General features: G+C 47.8%; 1 protein-coding gene across 13 annotated transcripts; it reads left to right on the top strand.

The window, feature by feature from the left end:
• Nucleotides 1–289: 289 nt before the first annotated feature.
• EXOC7 (exocyst complex component 7) lies at nucleotides 290–24587 on the top strand. 13 transcript variants are annotated; one of them, XM_068913144.1, is made up of 22 exons: nucleotides 317–522; nucleotides 1089–1154; nucleotides 2234–2418; nucleotides 3124–3229; nucleotides 3754–3976; nucleotides 6237–6404; nucleotides 7473–7484; nucleotides 12606–12698; nucleotides 13687–13755; nucleotides 15117–15262; nucleotides 15594–15746; nucleotides 16384–16482; nucleotides 17127–17189; nucleotides 17512–17578; nucleotides 20042–20080; nucleotides 21154–21219; nucleotides 22000–22120; nucleotides 22555–22650; nucleotides 22925–22988; nucleotides 23538–23579; nucleotides 23750–23883; nucleotides 24333–24587. In XM_068913144.1, the coding sequence occupies exons 1-22, from the start codon at nucleotides 463–465 to the stop codon at nucleotides 24433–24435; spliced, it is 2175 nt and encodes a 724-aa protein (XP_068769245.1). In that variant the 5' UTR covers nucleotides 317–462; the 3' UTR covers nucleotides 24436–24587. The 13 variants fall into 13 exon arrangements, with proteins under 13 accessions (XP_068769256.1, XP_068769248.1, XP_068769255.1 ...); XM_068913145.1 differs by lacking the exon at nucleotides 7473–7484; XM_068913151.1 differs by lacking the exon at nucleotides 12606–12698.
• Nucleotides 24588–26310: the final 1723 nt, after the last annotated feature.

Raw genomic sequence — 26310 nt, 5'->3', positions numbered from 1 at the left:
CTGTCGCCAGGCCTCCCGCCAAGGGGGTGTCGGGACAGCCCTGTCGCAGGCACCGGGGTTGGAGAGGTTGGGCTCAGCCAGGCCGTAACTGGGAGCAGTGGGCGGTGGGGACTGGGAGCCAGGCCCGCTCCCCATAGAAAGGGGGAGCCGCACTGGGAACGCCCCACGCCACTCCCAATATGGCTGCCCGGCCTCCCCGCCACTCTCAAGGTGGCCGGCAGGCAGTGCGCACGCGCCAATTCACCCAGCGGACCTGCCCCCCACTGCGCGTGCGCCCCACCCCTCCCGTCCTTCCGGCCCCCCTTATGTGGAGGCCACTCTCTAGATGGCGGCTGGCCCGAGCGCGCATGCGCAGTGCGTGCTGCCGCTCCCAAGATGGCGCCGCGAGGGTGACGGGGGGCGGAAGAGGGTGACCGGCGAGGGGTCTCTCGGCGGAGGGTGACCTCGGCGCCCCGCGGCAGGATGATCCCCACCGAGGAGGTGTCGGCCCGCCGGAGGGAGATCGAGGGCAAGCTCAAGCAGGTGGGGCTGGGCCGGGAGCCTGCTGCGGGCCTGGCCGCGGGCGCCGGGCCTGGGGGTCTCTGCTCGTCGCCTAGGAGAGAGGCCCTGGTCCCCCCTCGTCTCTGGGCCTCGGTGGCTCGGAACCAGCCCTCGGCGGTTGTGTCGCGGCAGGTTCACGGCTGCCCCTGAAACGTGATGCCTGTGGAATACCCCTGTTGCCTATAGAGCGCCCCGGGAGACGTGCCGCCTGAATCAGGGTGCCTCTGTGGTGAAGGTGTTAATTTTCTGTTGCGCTTTGACAGCAAAGCGTGCTGCTAAGGTGTTGGGACTCGGGATGTTGGAGGGAAATGCGTAATCCTTAAAAATCTTGTTTATGATGTGATGGGTCTCTCGCCATGGGTTAATTATCCGGATTTCTTTTAAGAGGTGGCATGTTGAAATGTGACCTTAGCGTCAGATCAAGCATGGTTTGCTGTAGTGATTAACAGGACTTGTAAAAATCCAGAAATATTGTTTGGCTCTGATCTTGCATGAGCTAAATCCTCAGTGTTCAGAATTGAAGCCTGTTTTTTCCTTGCTAACGACAGGAAGAAGAAACTCTTTCTTTCATCAAAGAGAGCCTTGAGAAAAGCGACCAACTCACAAAAAACATGGTAAGGAAGGCTGTGAAGTTCAGCCCTAATGTTGGGCTTGGGACTGCTCTCTGTTAGGAGGATCCTTTCCAAGGCTCTCAGTATGCACGTCTGAGGTATGTGGAGGAAGACACCGCTCGCTCTGCAAGTATTTTAGGTTTCCCTGGTTTTTCAACGGGGAAGGTTGGTGAATGTTTCGGTCCCGAGCTTCAGGGCTGGGCTCAAATGAGCTATTGGTCTCATCTCTTTACAGACTGCCCTCCCTCATGGGAAGAGGTATTAATAGACCCCAGATTGGATTGTGCAACAGCATTATGTTGTTGCTCCATAAAGGCAGATCTTGTTTGGGGTTTATTTTAGGAGTGTTTTGTGTGAGAGGTAGAAAGTAATTAGTGCGCTCTAATTAGCGCTGGTGAGCCCTTAGCTAGCATTCTGTGCCCAGTTTTGGGCTCAGCATTTCAAGAAAGTCATAGAGGCACTGTCTGAGAAGTTTGGAAAATACATCCTAGGAGCACATCTTGAAAGAATTGTATTTTTAGCTAGAAAAGATGACAGTTACACATTCTTTATGGGTCTGCTGAGCTTTCCCACTCTTCAGAAGTGATATCATAGTATCTATCTTTTAAAAACCAAATGTGTGTGATTCAAGAGGTGGTCAGAATGGTCATTCCTGTGCTTTTGTGTTGCACATCTCAGTTTTGCGTTTCGTGGTACGTAGGAGAGTGGATGCTGGGTTCTGCTTTTGTTGTCCTTGTTACTTAAGGCACCTCCAGGCAGTTCCTGTGGATCTGTTTTCTACTCTCAAATAAAATTTTGTTCCTCTTTAGTACTGTCTTGTTTGTAAAGCATTCAAATAACATACCATTTAATTAAAGATTGACCCATCTTTTTATGGCAGGTGATCTGTTTTGTAAGTATTAATGGAAATTAGGAAATAGAGGGATTAAACAGCTAGCCTAAGGAGCCATGGCAAACTAGTAGAAGAGCCGAAAGACAAGCTGGGACCTGAAGGTCCCTGGTTGCTCTACTCTAACTGCTAACCTACTGTGTGGATCCATGTAGAAGGATGTCCTCAGCTCTGTTTCTCTCTTGGTATATAGGTTTCTATCCTCTCCTCCTTTGAAAGTCGTTTGATGAAGCTGGAGAACTCTATCATCCCTGTCCATAAACAGACAGAGAACCTGCAGCGCCTGCAGGAGAACGTGGAGAAGACCCTGTCCTGCTTGGATCATGTCATCAGTTACTACCATGTGGCTAAGGACACAGAGAAGATCATAAAGGAAGGGTGAGTTGAGCAGCTAGACCTTACTGGGGAGCTTCATCCCATTGATCTTTTGGGACTGAGGTGTAGGAACTGACTCCCCGCATTCATCTTTGTGTTCCTTGTACCTTTCCCACTCTCTTTCCCTTCCGCCAGTCCCCCAGAAAGCTTTTTGATTAGACCTTCAGCAGTCTTCTGAGGGCAAAGCCTGTTCAGACCTTGCACTGGTGTCCCTTCCAGGTTTTGTACACGTGCTCCCACATGAAGTTCATGAACTTTGGTCGTTTCTCTTCTTTTCTCTGCCCTTTTCCCAAAGATTCTTCCTGCCCTGTCAATGTTGTCACCGCATCCAGAATAAATTGAGCTGTTCTGGAGCCTGCTTGCAGTCTCCAGTAGGGTGTTGTGATGGCCTTTCCTCTGAGATGGGATGGGCAGCTTCATCTACCTTCACATTAGGGTCTGGCCGGGAGAGGAGGGTGAGGGGTGAGAGCTGTGGGCTGTTGAGTGACCAGTACTTCTGCGCTTGCTGTCTGAATTGGGTTTTTTGTTGTGAGTGGAGGCAAAAAGAATTCCCTGATCTCCTAGTAGGAGAAAAGGGAATTGAAGTTTTCCCTGATGTTTTCATCCTGAGTCTAGTCTGGTCCTTTCTTGATATCTTTATCTTCTTCCTTCACTCCTTGGATCACTGTGGTTCTCTCTTTGTTTGTTTTCTATCTTTTTTTTTTCCAGCCCCACTGGGAGGCTGGAAGAATATTTGAATTGCATGGACAAAATCCAGAAGGCGGTGGAATACTTCCAGGACAACAATCCGGACAGCCCAGAGCTGAATCGTGTGGTAGGTCCTGGGTCTGAAACCTGGCAAGGGTGAGAGAGGGACAAACATTGCCCTGCAGCTTGCTGTCTTGCTGTGAGTGGCTGATGGGCTTGTTGCCTGGCAAAGGAGGTGCCTGGGCACAGCTGAAGGAACGGTTGCTTGGGCTTCTGCTGTGAACTCAGCAGTATTTCTGCTTGTGGCATTTTGCTTTCTTCATGTTTTGTGCCAGTAGGACTTCTGAGAGCCTATCTTGTATGTGTTGGAGTAGATTGAACCTCCCTCTGAGTAGCTCTTGTCAGTCCTTTAACTGCTTGAGCAGAATGGGGAATCAGTTTCAATCCCACTTGAAGGCTGAGCAACTCCCAGGCATTTTTGTATTTAATTCACTTTAAAAGTCTCTTAGTTACAAGCGTTGTCAGAGTTTGAAGCATGCGGCGCTTCACAGTGGTTAGGAATGCTGCAGAGACTGATGGAGTGTTTTGACTCGTGAGTGACTGATTTCAGAAACCCTGTGTTTCTTCTATCCTTCTGCTCTTCTGTGCTAGAAATCCCTCTTTGAGAGAGGGAAGGAGTCACTGGAATCGGAGTTTCGCAGCCTGATGACACGGCACACCAAGCCGGTCCCACCCATCCTCATTCTGGACCTCATCAGTGGGGAAGATGAAATGGAGACGCAGGAGGAGATGTCTCTGGAGCACCTCCCTGAAAGCGTCCTGCATGATATCATCCGCATTTCTGGCTGGCTAGTGGAAAATGGCAGGAATCAAGGTTGGTAGCGTTACATGTTGTTCCCTTGTAGCTCTCCGTTGGGTCAGCGCTCTCCAACTGCTTATCGCAAGTGGTTGAGAGCGAAAGTAGAGTGTTGAGGGTTGTTTGTAGCACTGTACAACTTTGCTTGTAGATCACACACCTTCAGCCATCAAGGCTGTGTTTAGGTGCTTCTGTAGCTAATGAGCCATGAGTGACACTGCTGTTGGTAGCTAGCAGCACTAGCAAAACTAGTGACTGTTAATCATGCTTGTAGGTGAGTAGTTCAATCACCTATCCAATGTGCTCTGTCAGTTGGAGAGAATGATCTGTTGGTAGACATGATCAAAGGCTGTGTAAATCCAGTACAAATTATTTTAATGTGCAGCCTGTCCTACAGAAGAAATCTATGAGAGGAGTGTGTTATTTAACCTGCATCTCTAGCACCTTCTGATGGGACTGCAGCTGCCTAGTGCCCAGCTATTACAAATGTGCAGAGCACACTGATCACTTATTCCCTATTTGGGACCTATTTATAAACAGAACTTCTTGTATTAACTGTGACCAAGGGGAAGGAAAACAGCACAAAGACTTTCTTCAGCCAATCCATGCCCTTTTTTTTTTTTTTTTTTTTCCCTGTTCTGTAAAATCAAAATCTATCTACAGCTTGATATTCCTTTACTGACTTTTCCTTTTAGGAGTGAATGACTCCGTGAACTTGTTACAGGAAACCAGTAGTCTCACATACCTGCAAATACTAGAATTCTTCCCCACCTCAGTGACTTACCTTACTTCTCAGCTGGGTTTCCTGTGCTTACTGAGCATGGCTCTCATCTTTAGGAGCGGTGTAAGAATTTTTTTCATGATCAAAGGAGGCAGCTCTAGCATATATATCTTATTTTAGTTGGGCAGTTTGTAGTCTGCTTTCAGGCAGCAAACACTAAAACTGATCCATTCCTGGATGGGTGAGCAGTTTGTGTGGTGGGAGGGCCTGGTGAATACTGCAGGGGAAGGAAGCCTGTTTTAGAAGAAAATAGGAGATTTTTCCCTGCTATAATCTGTGAATGGGGCAGCAGCTAAGCCTGCTGAGTGGGTAGGGGGTCTGTAAGCTGGAGTTAAATGTAAGAGGGCCTTAAAGGAAGGGCTCTGAGGGGACCAGGGTTGGAAGAGAGGTAGATTCGGAGTGGGCTGCTGGCATATGGTAGGGAAGGGGATGGAGGAAGAGTGGCTGCGCAGGAGATGGGAGGGGAGACTAGTGTGATGAACCCTAGGTTTATCAGCTCCACCTCCCAAAGGGTTGCTCTGGAAGAAAGGCCTGGAGGTGGCTGAGCTGAGGTGAGGGGGGGAAACAGCCTTTCTCCTCTAGCACTTGAGGTGATAAAGACGAGTTTGTGCAGGCCCCAAGGGGCTGGCCTAGCTGAGAGGGAAGGTTAAGGAGATGTTGGAGCAGGTGGGACAAAACTAACACTCAAAGGTCTGTGGTCTTCCACAGCTCTTGCCTTCAGCCTGCGTCCGCTTCACCCTCATGCAGCACTGCATTACTGCAGGCAGGGGCATCTCTGGTGTCCCCAGTTGATGCCTGCATGTCACAAGGCAGCAGTGTGGTTTGCCACCATGGGATTGCATGGTTGCAGCTTGGGCTGGTAAGTTACCTGGTAGTCTGCTGAGTTTCTGCTGTCAGTTGATAACTTGCTGCCACCTGGGGGGCAGGGAGAAATCACAGTCCTTCAGGAGAGTGAAAGAGGCACTTGACATCTTTTTGAAATCAAAGCTGACATCTCAGGGCTGTGTCAGGACAGGAGAGGTTTGGTCTGGGAATGGAGGACTCCCAGTGGTTGTCTGGATTCTGTTTCAGGTTTTGCTGTCTTTTGGGATGTTTGCATGTCTGCTCCAGTTTCTCAGTTGTGAAAGGGAGAAACACTCGTCTCTGAGCTGAGTTGCTCTTCTTTCCATTGAGTCTGTTTGTATTTTGGCTTCTTTCTGGGTTCAGCACCGTTGCATTTGGGGTTCTGCAGAACTCCGTCAGTGCAAGTCTAACGCATAGTGCCGTGAACACTGGCAGTTTGGTTCTGGCCAGGTTCTCTTGTGCCAGACGCTATACAAACATAAAAAGTGATGTTCCCTTCCCAAAGAGGTCCAGATGCCTAAAATGCAGAAAAAACACTTATGGGAGTCCCACATAAATGCTGTTAAGTTCCCCTGAGGCACAGTGTGTTTCAGGAAAGGTTTATTTTACTGTACAGTGTTTACTTATGATGCTATCTTTATCTTGTCTTTTTAGATTTCATGACTGTTTACTTCCAAATCCGATCTATCCAGCTAGACCGCTCCATCAAGGGGCTGAAAGACCATTTCCGTAAGAACAGCTCCTCCTCAGGGGTCCCATACTCCCCTGCCATTCAGAACAAAAGGAAGGACACCCCCACCAAAAAGCCCATCAAGAGACCAGGTGAGTCCCTGAAGTGGGGGTCACTGTACTGTGCATCATCTTGCCTGGATATCAGACACACTTGCGTGGGCCTTCTCGCTGCTGAGGTAGCCTTTAGGCCTAAAAGGTGCTTTCAGGGCAGGAGCAGGGGTGGGATTTAGGAGATGAGCACCTCTTCTCTGCACTGGATTCAGCACTGAGGTTATGGCCCTTTTCCGTCTCGATTTGTCAAGTCATCAGGCGTGCTCTCTGGGAGGCTGCGAAGGGAGAAGAGAACTGTGCACAGGGAGAGAAGAGGCTGTTAACAAGGACATCAGTAGTAAGAGACCTGAGCAGGCTATAAATGAATATGATTGGGAACGTCTCAACAGGAATGTCCTCAACCAGAATATAGCCTGTGCCACTGCAAAATGGAAAATATTGACCTGATAAAACACACCAATTTAAGGGCTAGTTTAGAGTGAATGATGATTGCACTAGGAAAGCAAGAACTCATCAGGAGTTCAAACAGGACCTAAGTACCTATGGACAAGCTAGCCAAAGCTGTCCTAATCAAACTTTGGAAAGGCTCTTAAAGCCTGTGCCTCAGCCTGTCTCTGAAAGAGACAGGAATATGACTACGTTATTCTACCCCTTCTCCTAATGGAGTTCTGCACCTGGTGAGGCTGATCACTGCCATCTGCCGCTGTAGCTGGAGCGCCAGAGCTGGATCTGTCCTGGAGTTCCCCGTTCTCTGAAATGTGCCATCTAGTGGGACCATAGCCGTAAGGAGAGTCAGCAGAAGATAGCACTTACCTCCCACAGCAGCATAGTGCTGTTATACCTCCGTGTGTCCCAGCACCCCGTTGCCTCCCACGTAATGGTGATGAAAGTCAGAAAAATGCAGATTTCTGTGGGATTTGCCCGGCAAGTACTCCCTCCCACCCCAGTACTTTTCCTGTGTTGTCTAAATAGCTTTGCCAGATTCAGGAAAAAAATAACTTGAGATGCAGATAGGGCTGGGCAGTGGATGGGATGGGAAGAGGGAGGAAAAGAAACATCCATTTTAATTGTGTTGTGTTTATTTTTATAACCCTGATGTGAATGCAGTCCTCATCCCAGGTAATGTGTGTCTATGTGTATGTGTCCTGGCCCTGGTGCTCGCTCCTTACTTCTGCCTGCCGAGAGGCTTTGTTGGGGCCCCCACCTTGCTAAAGCAAAGGATGTGCCTGGGATATTTGGAGAGGGAGGTCTGCCTGGAGAAGGCTGTGATATCCAGATTTCGCTTCTCTGGGCTTTAAAAAAATCAATCTGTGCCACTGCTGCTGTGCCCTGGAGCTGTTCCTGAGAGCTGATGTGCCAAATAGTTGGTGAGCGCAGTGAGTCTGTCTTAAAGAATTTCCCCTTTTTCTCCCGTCAGAAGAGACCTGCCTGGCAAAGGGATGTCTTACCCCATGCTTGGCCTTCCTCTGGGGTTTGAGAAATAGTTATTTGCCTAAGAATTTGCCCCCAGTATTAGAAGGCCTGTAGAGGGCAATATCTTCCTGCTAAGGAGAGTTAATGGACTGCAGATGGAAAGAAAGCAATGTTTAACGCTGCTCTGAAGAATGACAGCAGTCACTTGTGTTGAGCTTCCAAACAGTGGCCCTTGCCCAACAAGGTGATTCCAGTAGGTAAAAGTTATTTTTGTTGTGGTTTAGTAGATCTCTATCGGAAAAGATGCCAGATGGGGATCTGTAGTTGAGAGTTTTTGGCATGAGTTTGCTGGAGCCATGGGAAACTCAGGTAGCAGATGCTGGCTTAGGATTTGGTCGACAGCTCTCAGTTCAGCGACCACCTGACGCTGAAAAGATCCCTGGATTTTCATTGCTGTGAAGTCAACATGGTCAGCAAATGTTTCCAACCCACCTGGTAAATGGAAACATTTCCCCTACGCTATAAGTTAGTCAGAGGTGGAGAGATGTTTTCATGGGTAGACTTAAAAAAAAAATATATATAAATATATATATATATATATATATGTATATAAATTTTTTGTTTTTTATTTTGTTTTTTTAAGTGAGCTTCTAGATCTTGGATGCTCATGTAGAGAGAACAGAAAGAAGCCCACGTGTCTGAAAAGCACAAGCATCTGTTCTCTACAAACAGGGCTCCTCCAGCATGGATGCATGTGGACATCCAAAATTACTTGTCATTATAATGTCTCGGCTCTAGATTTGCTGGGAGATTTTGGCCCTTTTCCACCCAGTTTAATCTGAGTTTGAGATGTGCCTGGCAACAGGCACAGAGTACGGTCTGAATGCGCTTACAGAGGTGGCAGTGTATGAAGGGTATGTCAAATGACAGTGTATGTCAAATGATCTAATGGGGTATTGTCAATCTCAAGAAAAAATAGTGGCTAATTTATCTCCAATCTCCTGTGAACAAGGAGAGAGAACCAGACTGGAGCTGTTGAAGGAATGGGGGCAGTTAAACTTCATATACCAGCCATCTCTGACAGGTACTAAATTGCACAAAAGTGAAATGAAATAGAGGGTGGGGGGGGGGGAATAGTCTCCGAGCAGAGATTGGCCTGTTTTTCTGCGGTTTCATCAGCTTTCAAGGACGGCTCCCAAGGCAAAGGTCTCTGCACACTGGCATGGTGGCCCTCTTCATAGAAATATTTATCTTATGGCGTTTGATTCTGCTGATTTTAGCCTTTATTCAAATGTGGACAAGGTCATTTTTTCTGCGCTATTGCTTCAGTAAGTAAAATTGAGTTCCCCCACAAACTGTATTTCAGTCCAGGGGTTTCCCACTGTTCCAACAAGTGAGTTGATTTCCTTAATCCTTAAGGAAGAATATCCCAGTGCACACCCCAATAAACACTTAACCTGTTGCAAAGGATAAATAACAAACTAAATCTGCTGTGCTACAACATTTTTACCCACAAAGTGAGGTGCAAGGGTAAAAGTAACTGAAGAGAAGGTGAGGTATTTGGGGACAAGGCAACAAGGCAGAAATCCCTGGGCACTGGGTTGGATTCTGGGAAATAAACTTCATATCTATGTATTGTTTCTGAGCATCCTTCTCTCCATCATTGTTTCATTTGTTGGTGTACCCTGTGCTTCCTCCCATCCTTACAACATGCAGTTGTGAATCTGTGAGTGCTGGAGATACTTTTAAGGCAGAGTCATCTCCTGTTGACTGAAACTTGCCGAAGCAAGTTGAATTGATGGAGAAATCTGTCGGCTTTTTTTAAGCAGTTTTCTGCCTGAAATGTTAGCAGTCTGTGTCAGAGTATAAGTGTATTCAGGTTCCCAAATCTTCCTGTTGCAAACATCTGTCCATAAAACATTAAGATGATTACTCTTTTTCTGTGATGCCTTTAGACCCAGTGCTCTTCTGTTGGCTTGAGAGCAGCAGGTAGCTCAAAGCTCTGAATTGCCAGAAGCTCGCAAAGGATAAGGCCAGAAGAAACCACCTAGCTCTAGTTGCTTACAGAAAAGCCAGAAAGCTTCAGCCAGTTTTGTACAAACTCCTGCTGTCAGTGCTCAAGAGGATACACTATCCTTCTCTTTAGTTAGAAAGCTGCCTCCTGGAAGAGAGAAACAGGAGAGCAAGAAGGCACTAGAAAATTGTGCCTCGTACGTGCCTTAAAACCACTTTATTTAGCAGATGGGCTACAGGAGCAAAAGTGTCAAGATAATTTCCCCCCCCCCCCCCTTATCAAGCTGCGGGTGAGCCCTTTTCCTGTTAACTTACTGCTCCAGTGTACCTAACAGTGAGGTGCTGCTTCGGAGAAGGCTGTGGAGTCTTTGTGTGGCAGAATAAAGAGTCTGTTCCTGTTTCCTATATTGATCACTGCCTAGCTTGAATGAGATGCTTTCATTAGTAGCTGAAATGTCATCCCATTTGGTTTGCAAGCTGCCTAACAGGGGAAAACAATCATGGAACAAAGGCATTTGGTTTCCACTAGAATCTATTAAAGCCTAATTACACCGCTAAGTACCAGGGATACGGCAGCACTGAAGTGATGCTCATAAACACTTGGAGTGTGTCAGTGTACACACAGGTAATTGTACTTATGCAAATAAAATGCAGCAGAGGCATTGCAGCTCTCCTCGGAGAAGAAATTGGCAGGGCTGGGCTGTGGAGAAGTGCACTGCATACCTGTGAAATGAGATCCTGTTGACAGCAACAGCAGTTGTACTCTTGCTTGGTTTTCAGGTTTTTTCAAATCATTTTACTTTTCTATGCTTAAAAGCAAATGGGAAAGGTGAAAGAAACCTGGCAGAAGAACAGTCCCTGGGTTGAGTTGCTGTGCATCAGCTGGGCCATGGTGACGGCAGTAGTGACGGCTTAGTGCACATCTCCAGAGCTTGCTGTGGCCCTGCTGACGGCTGTTGCTTTGCTCAAAGGCACTTTCTGTTGTAGCCAAGCTCTCGAGGTTAGACCTTAAGGTTTCTGAAAGCAGCTAAGAATAAAGTGGAAGCGCTGGGTGTGAAAAGCATCAGGATGCTTGGAAGACGTGGCATAGCTCTCTTGTTTGGTCGCATGGTAGAAACTAGGAGCAAGTGCATCAGCGCGTCGTGGCTGTGCGTCTTCCCACCTTCCTTGCTGTGGGTCTAGAGGGAGAAGTTCCCTGCCAGATGAATGTGTCTTAAGGGTTTTTTCTTTTTTTTTTTTTCCCTTCCCTTCTTTCTTAAGTGGTTAAGAACACTTTGAACTGGCAGGGGGAAACTGTTGCCAGTGAAATATTTTACTTGAAGACCATGTTCTGCTATTTAATAAGTGAAGGAGGTTAAGGCAGATTGGTAGTTGAACGGGAACCGCTCTCTCCCAGAAGCATTCTTGTCTTCCCCCATTAGAGATGCGCTGTCTGAAGGACCTGAAATTTCCTTCCCCCGCCATATTTTCCTTTTAGGGATGAAGCTGTTCCCCAACACCAGGTTGCTGTTCTGCAGTGTATACTTGGACTTTCCCTCAGGATAGCAGCCCTCAGCATTCAGACAGAAAATACTCATTCCCTGGCTGTGCTGCAGCCGACAGAGTTGCTGGTGGAAGTCAGGGTTTGTGCATGTTTGAAGTTTTTATTACTTTCAAGCAGAAGAACAATTCCTAATTTTGGCCGCATCATTTTTATTTTAGATCCTTTTTTGGTTTACCCAGTTCTGTTTCATCTGGTCTCCTATAGAAACTCCTTGTACCTTCCCCAAACTTTCCTTTCTCTGTTGCACAGGCAGCATCAAGACTCTGCTGCGAGAAGCGTCCATGTGCTTGTGACCGTCGTAGCTTGTTGCATGACCACTAACCTTTTAACGTGGAAACAGTGCTTAGTTCTCAGTTGTCACATTAATGCTTTGTTTTGTGCTTTCTAGCTGCATATCCAGCATCAGCTTTTGTTCAGTTCTGTCTATTTTTTGTTTGTTAAGTATAATTCTTTTAACCTACATGTGTTTGTTTTTTTTCCCCCCTCCCCCCACGTTTTTAAGTGATTTGCAGCTCCTTAGAGGAGAAGTGTCTTAGGGATTAGGGTGCCTTTTAATGAGAGCTAGACAGGGGTAGGCAGAATCCATCCATTATTCTGTGATTCCTGTGTTGGAAATTGCTGCTGTAATGGCTCTCTTGAGCCCTGAGGTTATCACCTTTTTATTGCTTCCTGTAAAGCCAGAGATTGTTCCTTGTCTTGGCTGTCGGGTTCCTGATGGATCTATATTGAGCATGCTCAGAAAGCACCCCTCAGAAAGGGCACCTTTTCCTACAGGTCTAGCTGAACAGCTGGAATTGTGGCTCTGGGAGCAGTCGGTGTGTTGTTGGCTAGCAGTAAGACTGTCCGTGCCACGAAGCCTGACTTCCAGGGCTCGGGGAAGGCAATAAGCCTTGTATGCTTGGATGCAGAGTACCAGCTTAAATAAAATTGTTACAGGGAAGGATGTTTTGTTGCTTTCCTTCTCTGGTTACATCTTCTCACCCAGCCATGTCACCTCCCTAAACTGACTTGAATGCTCCCTGATTCCGTAGCATTGATTGGAATTTGTGCCCCTTCTCAAAGAAGGGGAACATCCTGGAAATGCAATTGCATCAGCGCTCTTGGACATCAGTTTGGGGTTCGTGTTCCTGTACTGAGCATGCTCATTGGTGCCCAGCGTCCTCTCCCAGGGACAGGGTGGCTATTGCTGGTGGAGGGCTGGTGTTCTGGTTTTGTTTTCTTTCGCTCATTTTCTAGGTCTTCTTGTCTCTTCTCTCTGGCTCTGGTGACAGGCACGATCCGGAAGGCTCAGAACCTTCTGAAACAGTACTCTCAGCATGGTCTAGATGGGAAAAAGGGGGCCTCTAACCTCATTCCTATGGAAGGTAATCACAGCTCTAGCTACTTCGCCCTTGAGCTTCTCTGTGTATCAGCCTTGCTTTTCCAGGTAGGGCTTCCATTAGCCCAATGCTCGGTGGACATCATCAGATAGAGTAATCTTTGGGGAACAAGGGAGACACTGGAGGCCCAAATCAGTTATCTGAACTGAGTGTCTGAATTTCAAAGTATCTGTAGACATGAGCACAGATGAAAGGAGTCTTGCCTTAAAGCAGTCAATCCACTACAGCTACCTGGGCTAATGGAAGCTCTGTTCTGCTCTGATGACATCTGCCTTTGGTGTTCCTGTTTTTTTCCTTTCGCCTGGACCTCCAGTTTCCTAGTGACCTTTCCAAACCTGATGCAGAAGTGTTAGACCACAGCTAGCCCAATGCATCTTTGCCTGTACATCTTCCCTTTGAATACTTATCTAAACAATCAGGGTCTCCTGCCATATTCTGATCTCCTCTGCTCAGAGAGGTTGTACCATGTAGGGAAGAAGAGAGGTCACTTGCTTCAAAGCATCTGTAAGACCTTCTCGCTTCCTGTTACATCTTCATCTGACGTAGATCTCCTCAGTGCCTACGTTGTAGTCTGCTGAATCTCAGATGATGACTGTCATCAGTTATAGGGGAAAAAAATCAACGGTTTTGAGCTGCAGAAGGGCTTTGAGTTTGGACTTGCAATGGTGGTGGGTACAAATTGGACTTCTGGTACCCGCTGTCCCATTCAGAGCTTATGCCAAGAGTTTCAAGGGACACCTGTGGAGCAGCAAAATGATTAGTGCACACTTCTCATCAGGTTTCAAAAGGTGGCAACTACTACATAACCCAACAAAGGGATTTGGTTAGGTAGCGTTCCCAGGATTGTGTAGAAAAATGTCCATCAGACCAAATAAGCCAAGCTTCAAGTGGCTTCCAGCCAGTGTGAGCATCCATGCTGTAACCACCCTGGATAAATTGCGCCTTCTGTTTGTGCCGGCTGACATCTCACTAGGTCATGAGCATGATTTACGAGTTAAACACCTTTCCGATACCCTGAGCGACAAGCATGGGCCGGCTGCTGGTAAGTACCACGTTGTCACTTCATAACAAGCTGGCTAACATCCCTTCTTTTCAGCATGTTTCACAGTAGTTTTGTAGCCAGTGGCTGTTCCTCTACGTGGGCAGTCCTGGAGCATGGGCCTTCTCTGGCTATGAAGCTCTGGCTCTTCTCAACAGAATTCACTCCTACTAATCACACGCACCCTACGCCCTCCCACAGGGGACCCCAACTTTGTCAAACCAAAGACTGGCAGCCACCATGCTGAGGGGCTCTTTCCTATAAGCAGCTACTGGCTTGTTCAGTTCTGACATGAAGCAAACAGGGAAGGGATCGCACGTGGTGTGCAATGTGATGGGCCTCTCGCCACTGTAGGCCATGTTTTAAAATCCTGATACATGTTTGTGTCACCTGCTGACTGTAACTTTCAAAAGATCATCCTGAGGGACTTGTCAGTGTAGGGAAGGATTTGGTTTTTTTACTCCATCAAAAGTTGCAGATCCTGGTGGGAGCAGGAAAGCAGCAGCCGCATAGCTTAGAGAAGGCTTCTCTGTGCCTGTTTTTGTTGCCCTGTGGTGGTTACTACAGGGCTCCGAATACCGCAGGACGCGAGTCCATTTGTGTCTGTCCTGCTGACACATCCAGCTAGTGGTTGGCATGCGTTAGTGTATGCCCTTATATTGTGCTGGCACTTCTCCTACCTACCAGGTAGGTGTCTTGCGGGATGTATCTGACACGTTCACGTGCCAGAACTTGAATCTTTGCATTTGTATGCAGCATTGTGTGGCAGATACTTTACCTAACGGTGCTGATGTGCCTGCTTTACAGGATTTAAATGTTCATCTGCCTGTTTTTCGTCTTTGTTTACTACCTGTGGGAAGAGGCTGCCTTCCAGGAGAGCCTTGATTTCCCAGAAATGTTGATGCAAAATGCCAGGCCTTCATCTGCATGACTGATGGAGATAGGAATTCTAAAAATACAACTATAGACATTGAATAATTCACCTCGGCCCTTCCCTAATTTAGTACTCTTTGTTCAGGCCCTCGATTAAATTTAGTCTTTGTCCCAGAAATAAAGAGCTCCAACCAGGCCTTCTGTCGTGAGGCTGGAAATTGCTGGTGATGTCCTGATGTGCCCGTTTGGCAAACTGCAGATGACTTTGCGCCCCTTCTGCGGGGTATGCACAGCTTTCCATGCATAAACCCAGGGGGCAGGTTTGGTGAGAAGCTAGATCATGGTCTTATGCCAGAATGGATGCAAAACCCGTACTGCCAGATCCAGAAGAATCTTGTGCTCTTTGTGTAAGCCAAGGCCTTGGAGTGAGCAGCGATGCTGGAAGCTCCGTGTGAATTTGGCCGTCTCTGAAAGCCATCTTGCCCCCACAGGGAGAGATGATGTGTTCGACATTGAGATTGATGCGTACATCCACTGTGTTAGTGCCTTTGTCAAACTGGCCCAGAGTGAATACCAGCTCCTGACAGAAATCGTCCCAGAGCACCACCAGAAGAAGACCTTTGATTCCCTCATCCAGGTCAGTTGCATCTTTCATCTTGGCTGCTCTTGTAAAGGATCCACACAAATTCTTTTTCCTTTCCTCCTCGTTGCGAGGACGTGGTTTCAATCACCTACTGTGGGTGTCCAAGAATACCACCTCTGCTAGGGTTGTCCTCTAGAAACTGTTCAGGGAACTGGGGCAGTGACCTTGGAGAACATGTGCTCTGAGTCACTCACCTTGCCATACTGGCTACCACCAGTCACCTGCTGTCAGCTAAATTGGCATCCTCAACAGGTTCCTGATCTTGCATTGTGCTACCTGAGCAAAAGTTGCACTGCTCCTTTCTGACTGTCTGGCTTTGTTGCAGGAGTCATTAGATAACTTAATCATGGAGGGGGATAACATTGTCTCAGCTGCCCGGAAAGCCATCATACGACACGACTATTCGGCTGTGCTCACCATCTTCCCTGTCCTCAAGCACCTCAAGCAGATGAAGCCAGAATTTGATCAGGTCTTGCAGGTAAGTGTGATGGAAATAGAGAGGGTCCTATGGCTCAGGCTGCCTGGAGCGCTTAGTGAAAGTAGTAGTAACAGTAGCTTTGATCAAAGCCGTGCTGACTCTGTCTTCCAGCATGGCCTGGGAATGACACAGATGCAGTGTGCTTCCTGCTGGGATGCTGGGCCAGCCTGTTTCTCTCCGCATAAGTTCTCTCCAGTTGAAGTGATGACCTGGTGATGGACTGTCTGGGTTATCCGCTATATCCATGCCCTCTGAACAATGTTGAGCTCAGTTTAGGTGATGCTCGCTGGTATCTGGAAGATCAGCTGCTCTGAGGAGAAGTCTAGCATGTGCTTGCACAGGTTTTACAGATAGCAAATAACGGCATCCAGGTTTAGCAAGGCTTCTGGCTGCTTCCAGCTGAAGCTCATGACTGTGATATACCAGCCTCCTGTATTAGATATTGCAGAAGGGTCACAGCATTCCCCCTTTCTGGCTGGCTGAGGAATGCAGGTTTTCACTTGCTGTTGATGATACTGTAAATAATCTCCTGGCATGTGGGGAATGAGAGTGAAATGTGGGGATTGGGAGTAAGTGTCAAATGAGAGGTCAAATGCTAATTATTCACCTTCTCTGGTCTGTTTTGGGACTGTTCCAGGGAACTGCAGCAGGCACAAAGAACAAACTGCCAGGGCTGATCACTTCCATGGAGACCACTGGTGCGAAGGCACTGGAAGAGTTTGCAGACAACATTAAGGTAGGATTCCCCTCACTGTTCTCTCTAGCAAGGCCAGCAGGTTTGGAAGAGGGTTTTTGTGAGCAGAGCCCCCAGTTCAGCTTCCTGCTTTCCACAAGGCCATGTTTTTTCTGACTCTAAAGCAGGGCTGTGCTTGCTGGATGTTGATTTGAAATACAGGAGGAACATCCTTGTTTTGTGCCCCTGGCTTCAAATGTGCTTATAATTAAACAGAGGCCTTTGCATATGGCTGTTGCAGGTCTTACTACAAATAAGTTGACATGGACTTCCAAGCCTCTGCAGACATCAAGTCAATGTCTGAGAGCTTAATCCTTTTTCAAAAAGAAAGGAAAACTGCTGAGTGTAAAAGTTTTGCTGGACTCACTTTAAGCTGTCTCAGCATGCGGTTGGGTCAGTGAACGCACTGCCCAGCCAGTGAATTGAAAGCCCCTGTGGTCCTAAGCAGCTGGGGGCTGGTGCGTTGGAGCTGTGGTTTCTGAGTGCCAGGAGATGGCGCTGAGAGTGCTGGGACTGAGGATACTGAGAGAGGCTATGTAAACAAGCCTGCAGTTCACTTGCAGCAGTTATTTTACACGCATGGGGTTTTTTTCCCCCTCTTTCTTCTTACATGCTTGCTTTATGTTTTATTTTTTTTCCTCTCTCAGAACGATCCAGACAAGGAATATAACATGCCAAAAGATGGGACAGTTCACGAACTCACCAGCAATGTATGTGACTATTTTAATTATCCCCTCTTTAAAATTCACTCTTCAGAGGCTGGTTTTGACAAGAGCAGTAGGGAAATTTCTTGCCTTGAATTAGGGTGTATTGGAAGGGGGATTAACTGGCTTGCACTGAGATATTAGCTAGTTACCCTTGCAAAGCTGTGATGTGACTGCGTGGGTGAAAACAAGCAGCTCAGAGGAGCATAGTGGTTTATTACTTGAAGGCTTTTGGATATGGTGGGACACGTGAACCTTCATAGTCCTTATTAGTCGAGCATAGGAGACCCAGTGCTAGTTGCGGTTAACTTTTCCTCATCTTTTTCAGGCCATTCTCTTCCTACAGCAGTTGTTGGATTTCCAGGAGACGGCGGGTGCTATGCTGGCATCTCAAGGTACATGCGTGGGGCTTGTTTAGGCATGCAGTTCCTTCCCCAAATTGTCTGAACATCTTCCCTAAAAAGGTCAAACCTCAACACGCACTTGTGAGCCTGTTCTCCTCCTGTCCTTCTCCCTGTGGTTTGTCTTGCCCTCCAATCTGCCCTGACCACGTAGATGGTTACCTGGAGATCTCCAAGGGATGCAGAGGGTTTCCCCGCTGGCCTGCCAGGCTTGCTCCCATCAGGTGTTCTTTGGATGGTGTTTGTTGCTAATGTGTACTGTAGTATCAAGAGAGGATTCCTCAGCCATTTAACCTCAAAACAGTCATGGGGGATTGGTCCAGTCTCCGTGTGGGAGTGAGGATGGCTGGTCTAGATGAGTTAGCTGTAAGTAGGCTGTGCAGTGATGAACTGCCTTCTCTCCCTGCCACGTCCTCTGGTCAGAGTAGCAAGAATATTCCCCTCAGCATCCAGCCATGGTCAAGCTGTGACTTGTGAGCTATTTTGTTTGTCACTCTGTTAAGGTATATGGCACACTTTAGCTGAGCTCTCCAGGATGCCAAAGAAGAAACTAGTTCCGGAGAGAAATGGATGGATCAGGAGCTCAGACCTGCTGCCTAATGTAACAGGATACTGCTCCTGCATATGAGCTGCAGCATGATTTCTCAGCTCTCTGCAGAGCAGCAGGTCCCAGCTCTGTAGTGAACCCTCAGCCTTGGCAGATCTTACGCTTTCACCTGGAGAGGCTGGAATAAAGCAGGTTGGAGAGATGGAGAGCCTGAGATTTGGGGGGCACGGGGCCTGAGGAGGCAGGCGTTTGGAGAGAGCTAGGGGAGTGCCTTAAGAGCTGGGAAAGGGGGAAGCTCACAGCTGCCTCAAGACTTCTAAATGCAATTTCTGGCCAAATTTTCCAAGCAGTGCTGGGCTAACTAAAGCTAGGATGTGTCTCTGCATCTTGCCACATCTCCTCTAGCAGCTGTCACATGCCCTCTCCACCTGCAAGCTTGGAGTGCTCAAGGCCTCTGTGGCCTTGGCTGTCCTTGGCCAAAGAGATTCTCTGAATTTTCTCTTAGAGAGACGGACTGTTTCCCATGTGCTTCCCTGAATGGTGAGGCCAGTGCTATGATTTCAAAGACTTGAAGTGCTGTCTCGTGACAAAAATCTGTCATGTGGGCTGATTAAAAAGGTGGCATAGGCTTTCTTTTTATATTGGTCATGTAACAGAATGTCAGGGGCATAAGCGAGCCATTTTTCTTTAATTATGGCTAATTGTCCCATCAGGTATAGAGGGATCCTGCAGAGTAAAGACAGCTTGAGAGGGGGGAAAATACCTCTTTGTAGTCTGCTCAATTATTTAGGTGTGAGGTCAGTGTAATTATAACTGATCTGGTAGTTTAGGCTGACGTTTAGTACCTCAGAGCCATGCAGGAGGTGACCCACAGTCTAAGTATTGTAAATCTGCTCTTTCCATCTGCAGTTTGGCCTTCAGGGCCATCTGCTGCCAGACACTCCCTGCTCTCTGCCTGTGGTGTTCTCTCATGCAGAAACAGCTCTGTCACTTGATCCAAAAGCTAGGCCTAGCCCAGCCCAGGACACTGATACAGGGCAAAGCTGTTTGTTGCATTGTATCTCGTTCTGAGTTATGCACTGGATACTGAATGCTGGTTGAGCTGTGACCCCTGTCCGTCCGTGGGCCTAATGTCACCCTAGACTAAACATCATCAGATCAGAGGTGATTACATCACCAGAGCTCAGGAGGAGAGTAACTTCTGGCTCATGGAGGCATCTGCTTTGGGATGGTGAATTGCCCCCATGGGTGCAATGGCAGCTTCTGGTCACTAGGTCAGAGGTGGGTGTCTGGAGTTGGGTGTTACATAATTCCTGTAGCTGTCCCAAGTGACTGCAGAGAAAGATGCATGGATTTCCCAGCTAATGTTTCCCTCAAGTGGTAGCAAAAGCAGAGCAGATAAATGCAGTGGATCCAAGAAGTCGCTTGCTGCCCACTGAGCAATTTCCATGTAGGCTCTGTAGGCCCTGTATTGCCATGAGGAGATGCTAAACCATGGAGTGATGATGGGATGGCTTTGCTCAGCTTCCCAGAAAGGTACAGGGGATGGTGTGGCTCATTTCAAGGAGCAGCTGAACTGCTGCTGTGAAGCGAGGGGAGGCTTTCCCTTGTCAACGGGTTGGTTGGAACCGACTTGGAGTGAGGCGTCTTGCTGTATCTAAACAGTGACACGTGAATGTCTAGCAGGGGAAGGAGGTTATAGACTTGGCCTTTCCTCCATCATTTCCAGCTCCATCTGTGGCCTTGGAGGGACTCTTGCTTGCTCTTCCGTGTGGCTGTCTGTGGCTGCTCTGTGTTAATATCTGCTTTGTTCTTGAAGGGATGGTGGTCTCTAACCTATCTTTTTTGCGCTTTGCGTTTCTTTCTCTCCTCCCTCCCCTCTTCTCTTTGCTCCGCCTTAATCTTTGTAGTTCTTGGGGACACATACAATATTCCTTTAGATCCCAGAGGTAAGCAGACTTACCTACATGTACCTGTTCACATTGCCTTGGACTCTGATGTATGGTAATCCTTTATGCTGTATGAGTGGTAAATAAATCAACACATAATTGAGAAGTAAAAAGGGTAAGTAACTCTTGCCAGCGGGCTGGAGAGAATAGGGAGGGCTTGTCATCTGCAGATGATGAGGGATGCCCCATGAGCTGAAACGGGCTGGAGACACTCTAATGGCACTGAATCTGTTTGGCATGCTGGCCCAGCTGGGCCAGCATCAAATCAAATCGGCCCAGCTGGAATCACACCTTGTGCTGGGTGTGCTCAGCTCCTTATGGTCCAACTCCCAGCAACAGGAGCCTCAGCCTTTCCCTTGGGGTGCTTATGAACTCAGACCACCTGGACTAGGCCTAGCTGCCAAATTCCTTGGAAGGGAAGGAGGGGATATCTGCCCTACGTGTCCTGTGAGACACAAGCCCTTGAGGGTAGGAAGCCATATCTTATGAATAGACAGAGGAACCTGTGCCAGCCCAGAGTCGTTGCTTGTATGAGCAGGCTCCTGTGCTGGCGCAGTCCCTTGTGCAGATCAAGGCAGGCTGCTGTGAGCAGGCAACCATGGGGGTGGCTGAAACTTTCCAGAGCCCTTCAGCTTGTTTCAGTTACTGTTGTGTGCCTGCAGCCATCAACTTCACTTCATCTGTTTTCTAATTGCAAATTTCTAGTGCTTATAAAGCCCTTCTCAGGTGGGACACAATGATGGGGAGGATGTGGTTAATGGCTCAATTTCTGACCAAGAGGATGTCCTCTGAGCTCTAGGAAGGAATAGGAAGGAAGGGAGAGATTTCTGCCAGGGTATCTAGCACTTGATGCAGATACAAGGATCACGGGGTGCAGAGATTTTCCACCCTCGCCCTGGATAATCTGCTGATAATCAGCATTGAAGGAGGGAGCTAATGTTGCTGTTGACAGGAGTGCTGCACTAAATCCATAGCAACAGGAAAGCAGCTTGTTAGAATAAAGGCAGGCTGACCACAGATATACTCCCCTTCCCCATGGCATTTTAACTGGTTTAAGGCTCTTTTCTTTTCAGAGACCAGCTCTTCAGCTAGTAGCTACAGTTCAGAGTTCAGCAGACGGCTACTGAGCACCTATATCTGTGAGTACTGTGCACACCTTCCCATCTGTTTCTGCCCCATCAGCTGTTCTTCACTTGGCACGTTCTTGGGTGAAGAGTAGAAGCTATGTCTCTTACTGGCCATGTTTGAGCTAGAGTCTGAGAGGGGATGGAGAAAAAAGGTCAGACTGGGAACTTGGGATTGTTACAATTAGACAGGACAAAGCACAGTGCCCTGTGCTGCAGAGCTGTTATTGTCAGTTGGCACAAATCATCCTCACACTGCACTTTGTGCCTTTGTACAGTAAGGGATTCCCCACTGCTGAAGTGGCTCTGAGTGTGTGTGTATGACATGTTTTTAAAAAAAAAAAAAAACAACAAAAAAAACCTGATCCTGCATTCAGTAGTTGGGTGGTCAGAGGAATTCATGGCACTATTTCCTGTGATGATCGGTTCTAGCAGTGGTCAGGTTCCTCAGCTTCTTGGAGATCTGAGTCTGTGTCATGCTCAGGCTGAGTCTGATCACCCGTGTTGGACCTGGGAGTTGTGCCCTTACTGCAACAGGTTTAGAACTAGTTCACAGAGTGGTTTTGGTTACCTGCTGAGGAAAAATCTGCATAAGACTTGTAGGCTTTTTAAGTACCTGTGACTGTACTTTCACCTGTACATGCAGTTGGGATTATGCGCTGTTTGCTTTGCTGTGAGTTCAACAACGCTTCAGGGTGATGCTGGATACTACAGTACTACAAGGTGCTCGGTTTGGGTTGCCAGTAATGACAAATCTCAGTGCAAATCTTCTGTCCTATGTTTTTCCTATTTAAGGCAAAGTGCTGGGGAACTTGCAGCTTAATCTTCTTAGTAAATCCAAGGTTTATGAAGACCCAGCTTTGAGTGCTATCTTTCTGCATAACAATTACAACTACATCCTGAAATCTCTGGAGAAGTAAGTGTGTATCTGGGTACGTTTCCCCGAAGTCCAGCCAGATCCTTGTCACAGTAAGCACTCTTCTGGAGTGTGGCTCTGATACAGAGTATGTTTACTTGCTGGCCTCTCTTCTCTGCTCTTTCTTCTGTTCCTGAAACTGCCCTTTTGAAGCCTTTGCCCTTCTATAAACGTTACGTTACATGAAGGTGGAAGAGAGAAGCCTTAGGTTGCAGAGAATCCTTTGATCTCAGGAGGATGGTGGGGCATGCCTTTGGAAAGTAGCTTGGAGTAGCTTCTGTTTCTTGGTTTGTGCTTTTCAAGGTCCCCTGTATTGTAAAGGGTGCAAAAGATCTTGTTGATAGAGGCTTGAAATGTTGCTGTCCTGCTAGCAGCCCTGAGAACAGCTGATTCTTGTGCCTCCTGAATGGGTGCGAAACCTCCTCCTCTTTTAGGTCTGAGCTGATCCAGTTGGTGGCCGTGACACAGAAGACAGCAGAGAGATCTTACCGGGAGCTCATTGAACAGCAGATTCAGACTTACCAGCGCAGGTCAGGTGGCATCCTGTGCTCTTCCCTTAGCCTTTGTCGTAGTTTGAGAGCTCCCTGGGAGATTCGTGGCCAATGCCGCTGGAGCGGTGGGAGAGATTAGCCTAAAACGGAATAGCCAGTATCATGATTTGCAAGTGGTTAATGTAACTGGGAGAGTGGTGGTTGTGGACAGGGGTGGGTGTGTATTGTCTGCAGTGGCTTTTGGGTCAAGGGTGAGGAGGCAGATGTTTTGGTGAGTAACTCCTCCTTTTTACCTCTCTCCCACCTCATGCAGCTGGTTGAAGGTGACAGATTACATTTTGGAGAGAAACCTGCCTGTCTTTCAACCAGGAGCGAAGGTGAGAAGATAGACAAGAATGGTTTTGAGATAATTCTGGCAATTTCTGTCATCTCCTCTCTTGTATTTAGAAATCCCCAGAGGTCTTCTCTATCTCATACCAGTATTGCTCTGCAGAGTAAATACTGTGGCTGGGACAAGAATGGAGAGCAGCACTGACTTCTAATCTCCCTTGCCCCAGATTCATATAGGTCTTTTCATCTCTGCCTCTGTTCTCGCCTTTCTACCCAAGCAAATGCTGCTATTTCAGGTTTGCAGAACCCTGAGCCCTTCCCTTAGAAAGGGCTTCAAGCATAAAGAAGTCTATTTTTATGTCTGTTCTGGCTGAAAATTACTCTCTTTAAACCTACTTCAGATGAAAGCCAGTCACTGAATATAGGATGTGCTGCACACTGCAGCTTTCTCACCTCTGTTTTAGGAGAGGCAATTTGATCCAAGCAGATGGGGGGGGGGGGTATCACTTAGATTGGATGGGGAGTTTGAGAGCAAATAGCGATGTTGAAATTTATTTCTGGAAGATTGAATGAAATCCTTTTCCTCCTTGTTGCAGCTTAAGGATAAAGAAAGGCAGATGATAAAGGAGCGCTTTAAGGTAAGAAGGCCTTGAATGGTATGAGAACATCCCCTTGTTGGTCAGGACAGTCAAACAGGGTCAGACCAAAGGTCTATCTAATGGTGGTCAGCAGTGGAGGGAAAGAGCATCAGACCCGGTAGAGAGACTTGACTGCAGCCAGGGTGTTTGCTGTGTTCTGTTTTGAACAGGGTTTTAATGATGGGCTGGAGGAGCTGTGTAAGATCCAGAAGGCCTGGGCTATTCCAGATGTGGAGCAACGGGACAAAATCCGCCGGGCGCAGAAAACTATTGTGAAAGAGACCTATGGTGCCTTCTTGAACAGGTGACAACCCCTTGCAACATTGTCCTCTCTCCTTGGGATTCACTGAAGTCTTTGGGGCCTAGAGTAGCCAGACAGAACTGAGGCACGTTCCTGCAGGCCTGTATCTCGTGCTAGAACGCCCCCAAGCTGCGCTCTTCTAGTTGTGGGTATCTGCAGTCGCCCTGATCCTCGTTCAGGGTGAATGTAGACGTTTTAGCTAGCACAGTGCTCTGAGCCACCCTGGGGTGTTTGTGTAAACCCCATGAAATCCATTGTAATTAGGTCACTTGCTCCCTACCAGGTACCCTGTCAGGTTCAAGTGGCGCTTGCAGAGGAGCGCAGTAGAGCTGTTCTCTCTGGCAGAGGGATGTAGGTGGGAGCAGCCTTTCTCCACATGGAGAACACGAGGCAGAGGGTGTCTTTTGCTCAATTCCAACTGCTTGTCACCCAGGGATTGTCTCGCTTTGCAGATATGGCAACGTGCCCTTCACCAAGAACCCCGAGAAGTACATCAAATACCAGGTCGACCAGGTGGGCGAGATGATCGAGAAGTTGTTTGACACATCGGCGTAAATCCAACTGTCTTATACCCTCCAGCTGCTGAGTATGAGGCAGTGCTTTCTCAGCAACCTTTGGGACTCCCTTTCTTTCTCCTCTGCCCCATTGTTGTGGGCAGGGTGTTATACTTGTATTTATCAGATTTATAAACGTGTGGCAACACTGTCTCCTGGCTGTCCTTGCCTTCTTCTGTGGGTCCTGAGCAAAGACTCCAGATGCCCACTGCAGCGCTGTGTCTTGGGATCTTACGTTTGCACGTCTTCAGGCCTGTATGTAAGTGTTCGTGCTTTGATACGTAGTCAAGATGGGTGAGTGCATAAATCTGTTTTAAGTACAGGCCTCTTCAGAGCAGGAGGCTCTAAGCTTGAAATGATGCTGCTGTCTTCCTTGATGTGTTTGGAGAATCTCAGTTTTGTAAGATCCCGGAGAATTTTCCCATTGTTACTCCTGACCATCATTTAGTGCAGTGATGGGGCCAGATGCTGATTCTAGGGTGTGGTGGTATCAGGATGTGATGGTGCTTGGCATGCCTGAGGTCCAGCTATGTGCAGAAAGTGTCTTACCCCAAAGCTTCATAAGCTGCCTCAGTAGCAGTCCTCTGTTTTGTGTGAGGCCATGGTAGAAAGGGTGGTGGCTGGCTAGGATCATTCTGTGGATTAGATCTGGCAGTTTGGGCTTTCCCTTGGAGCGCTGGAGTCGTGAAAGAGAGCAGCGAGAACCAGGAGAGCTCCATGCTGCTTCTTGGCCCAAGCAGAGCATGTGTAGAAGTGTCAGCATGCTCATTTTTGCAGAGCACCTTGTTGGTTCCTGCTCCCGTTTTCCTTTAGATCTTAACAAGACATGAGATAATGTATCTCTCCTGTAAGAAGCCATGTCCGTTCCTTTCCTTTAACTCATGGACATCACATGAGAAATGAATGCTGCTCTTGTGGGGACAAGATCAGCCAACAGCATGCCTTGGAGCTTTGCTACGGTAACTGGACTCTGCCATCTTCACGCCAAGACCTTTCAGAGCTTGGAGCCTGCATGTGTTTCTGTGGTCTCTGGCCAGGCACCTCCTGCTCCCCTCTCACTAACTCTTGCAACTCTCTGTGTTGTGGGGTCTTCTCCATTATTTGCCCATGGTAACATTTGAAATACAGGGTTTCCACAGAGCATTCACAATAGCTGCTACTTTGTAATTTGGAGCAAATTATTATTCACCTAAGCCTGTGCTTACAGGAATGAATGTATTTTGGTGTCTATTTAGCCCAGCAGTGAAACAGCCACTGTATTGCTGCCCGGGACGCTGCAAACAGCACGGGGAGATGGAGCCGGGGAGGAGGGCAAGGCAGTCTGGCATGAGACGGGAGTGAGAACAGGATGGTAAACGGTGGAGAACTGTTTCAACCCTTCTGCTGTTGTGTATCCGCCAACGTTGCCTTTTTCTAGCAGAAGAGGTTGCCCTACCTGGTGAATGCCTCAGAGCTAAGAGGTGGGCCTTTAACCCTGACAAGGTTAGGGTTGCATATCCTAGCAACGGTTTGATCCAGATAGTTTTGGTGCCTCGCAGGTAAGACAGGCCAAGTGGCGAAGGGCAGAGAGGTGGCATATCTCTCCCAGCATCACACAATGGTTGGATGTTAGAGCCAGGATGAGAACACAGGTCCTGCAGTGGCAGACCCAGCCGCTTGCCTGGGCAGCTGCCTCCACAGACAACTGTTTTCCAGATAGTTCCTCCTCTTTTCTTGCCAGTATCTGATTTGTAGGGACAACAAGGACTCCCATCTCCTCTGGCCTTTCAAAACCGCTGACCCATTCCTTCTTAGCCTAGACCTTGTTGGTATGATCTGAGACATTACACCATCAGAGTAGCATAGAAAACACCTGAAAAAATGCATCATTTTGACA

This window comes from Struthio camelus, chromosome 19 (genome assembly GCF_040807025.1).
Source record: "Struthio camelus isolate bStrCam1 chromosome 19, bStrCam1.hap1, whole genome shotgun sequence".
Classification (NCBI taxonomy): domain Eukaryota; kingdom Metazoa; phylum Chordata; class Aves; order Struthioniformes; family Struthionidae; genus Struthio; species Struthio camelus.
Note: the sequence above shows the minus strand (reverse complement) of the source record. Positions and strands in the feature narration are given on the sequence as shown.

Excerpts from the sequence above, each read along its gene's own strand:
- EXOC7 (XM_068913144.1), top strand. The coding sequence starts at position 463 with ATGATCCCCACCGAGGAGGTGTCGGCCCGCCGGAGGGAGATCGAGGGC. Across the intron at positions 3,977-6,236 it reads GGAAAATGGCAGGAATCAAG|ATTTCATGACTGTTTACTTC; the intron begins GTTGGTAGCGTT and ends TTGTCTTTTTAG. Across the intron at positions 22,121-22,554 it reads ATCCTGAAATCTCTGGAGAA|GTCTGAGCTGATCCAGTTGG; the intron begins GTAAGTGTGTAT and ends CTCCTCTTTTAG.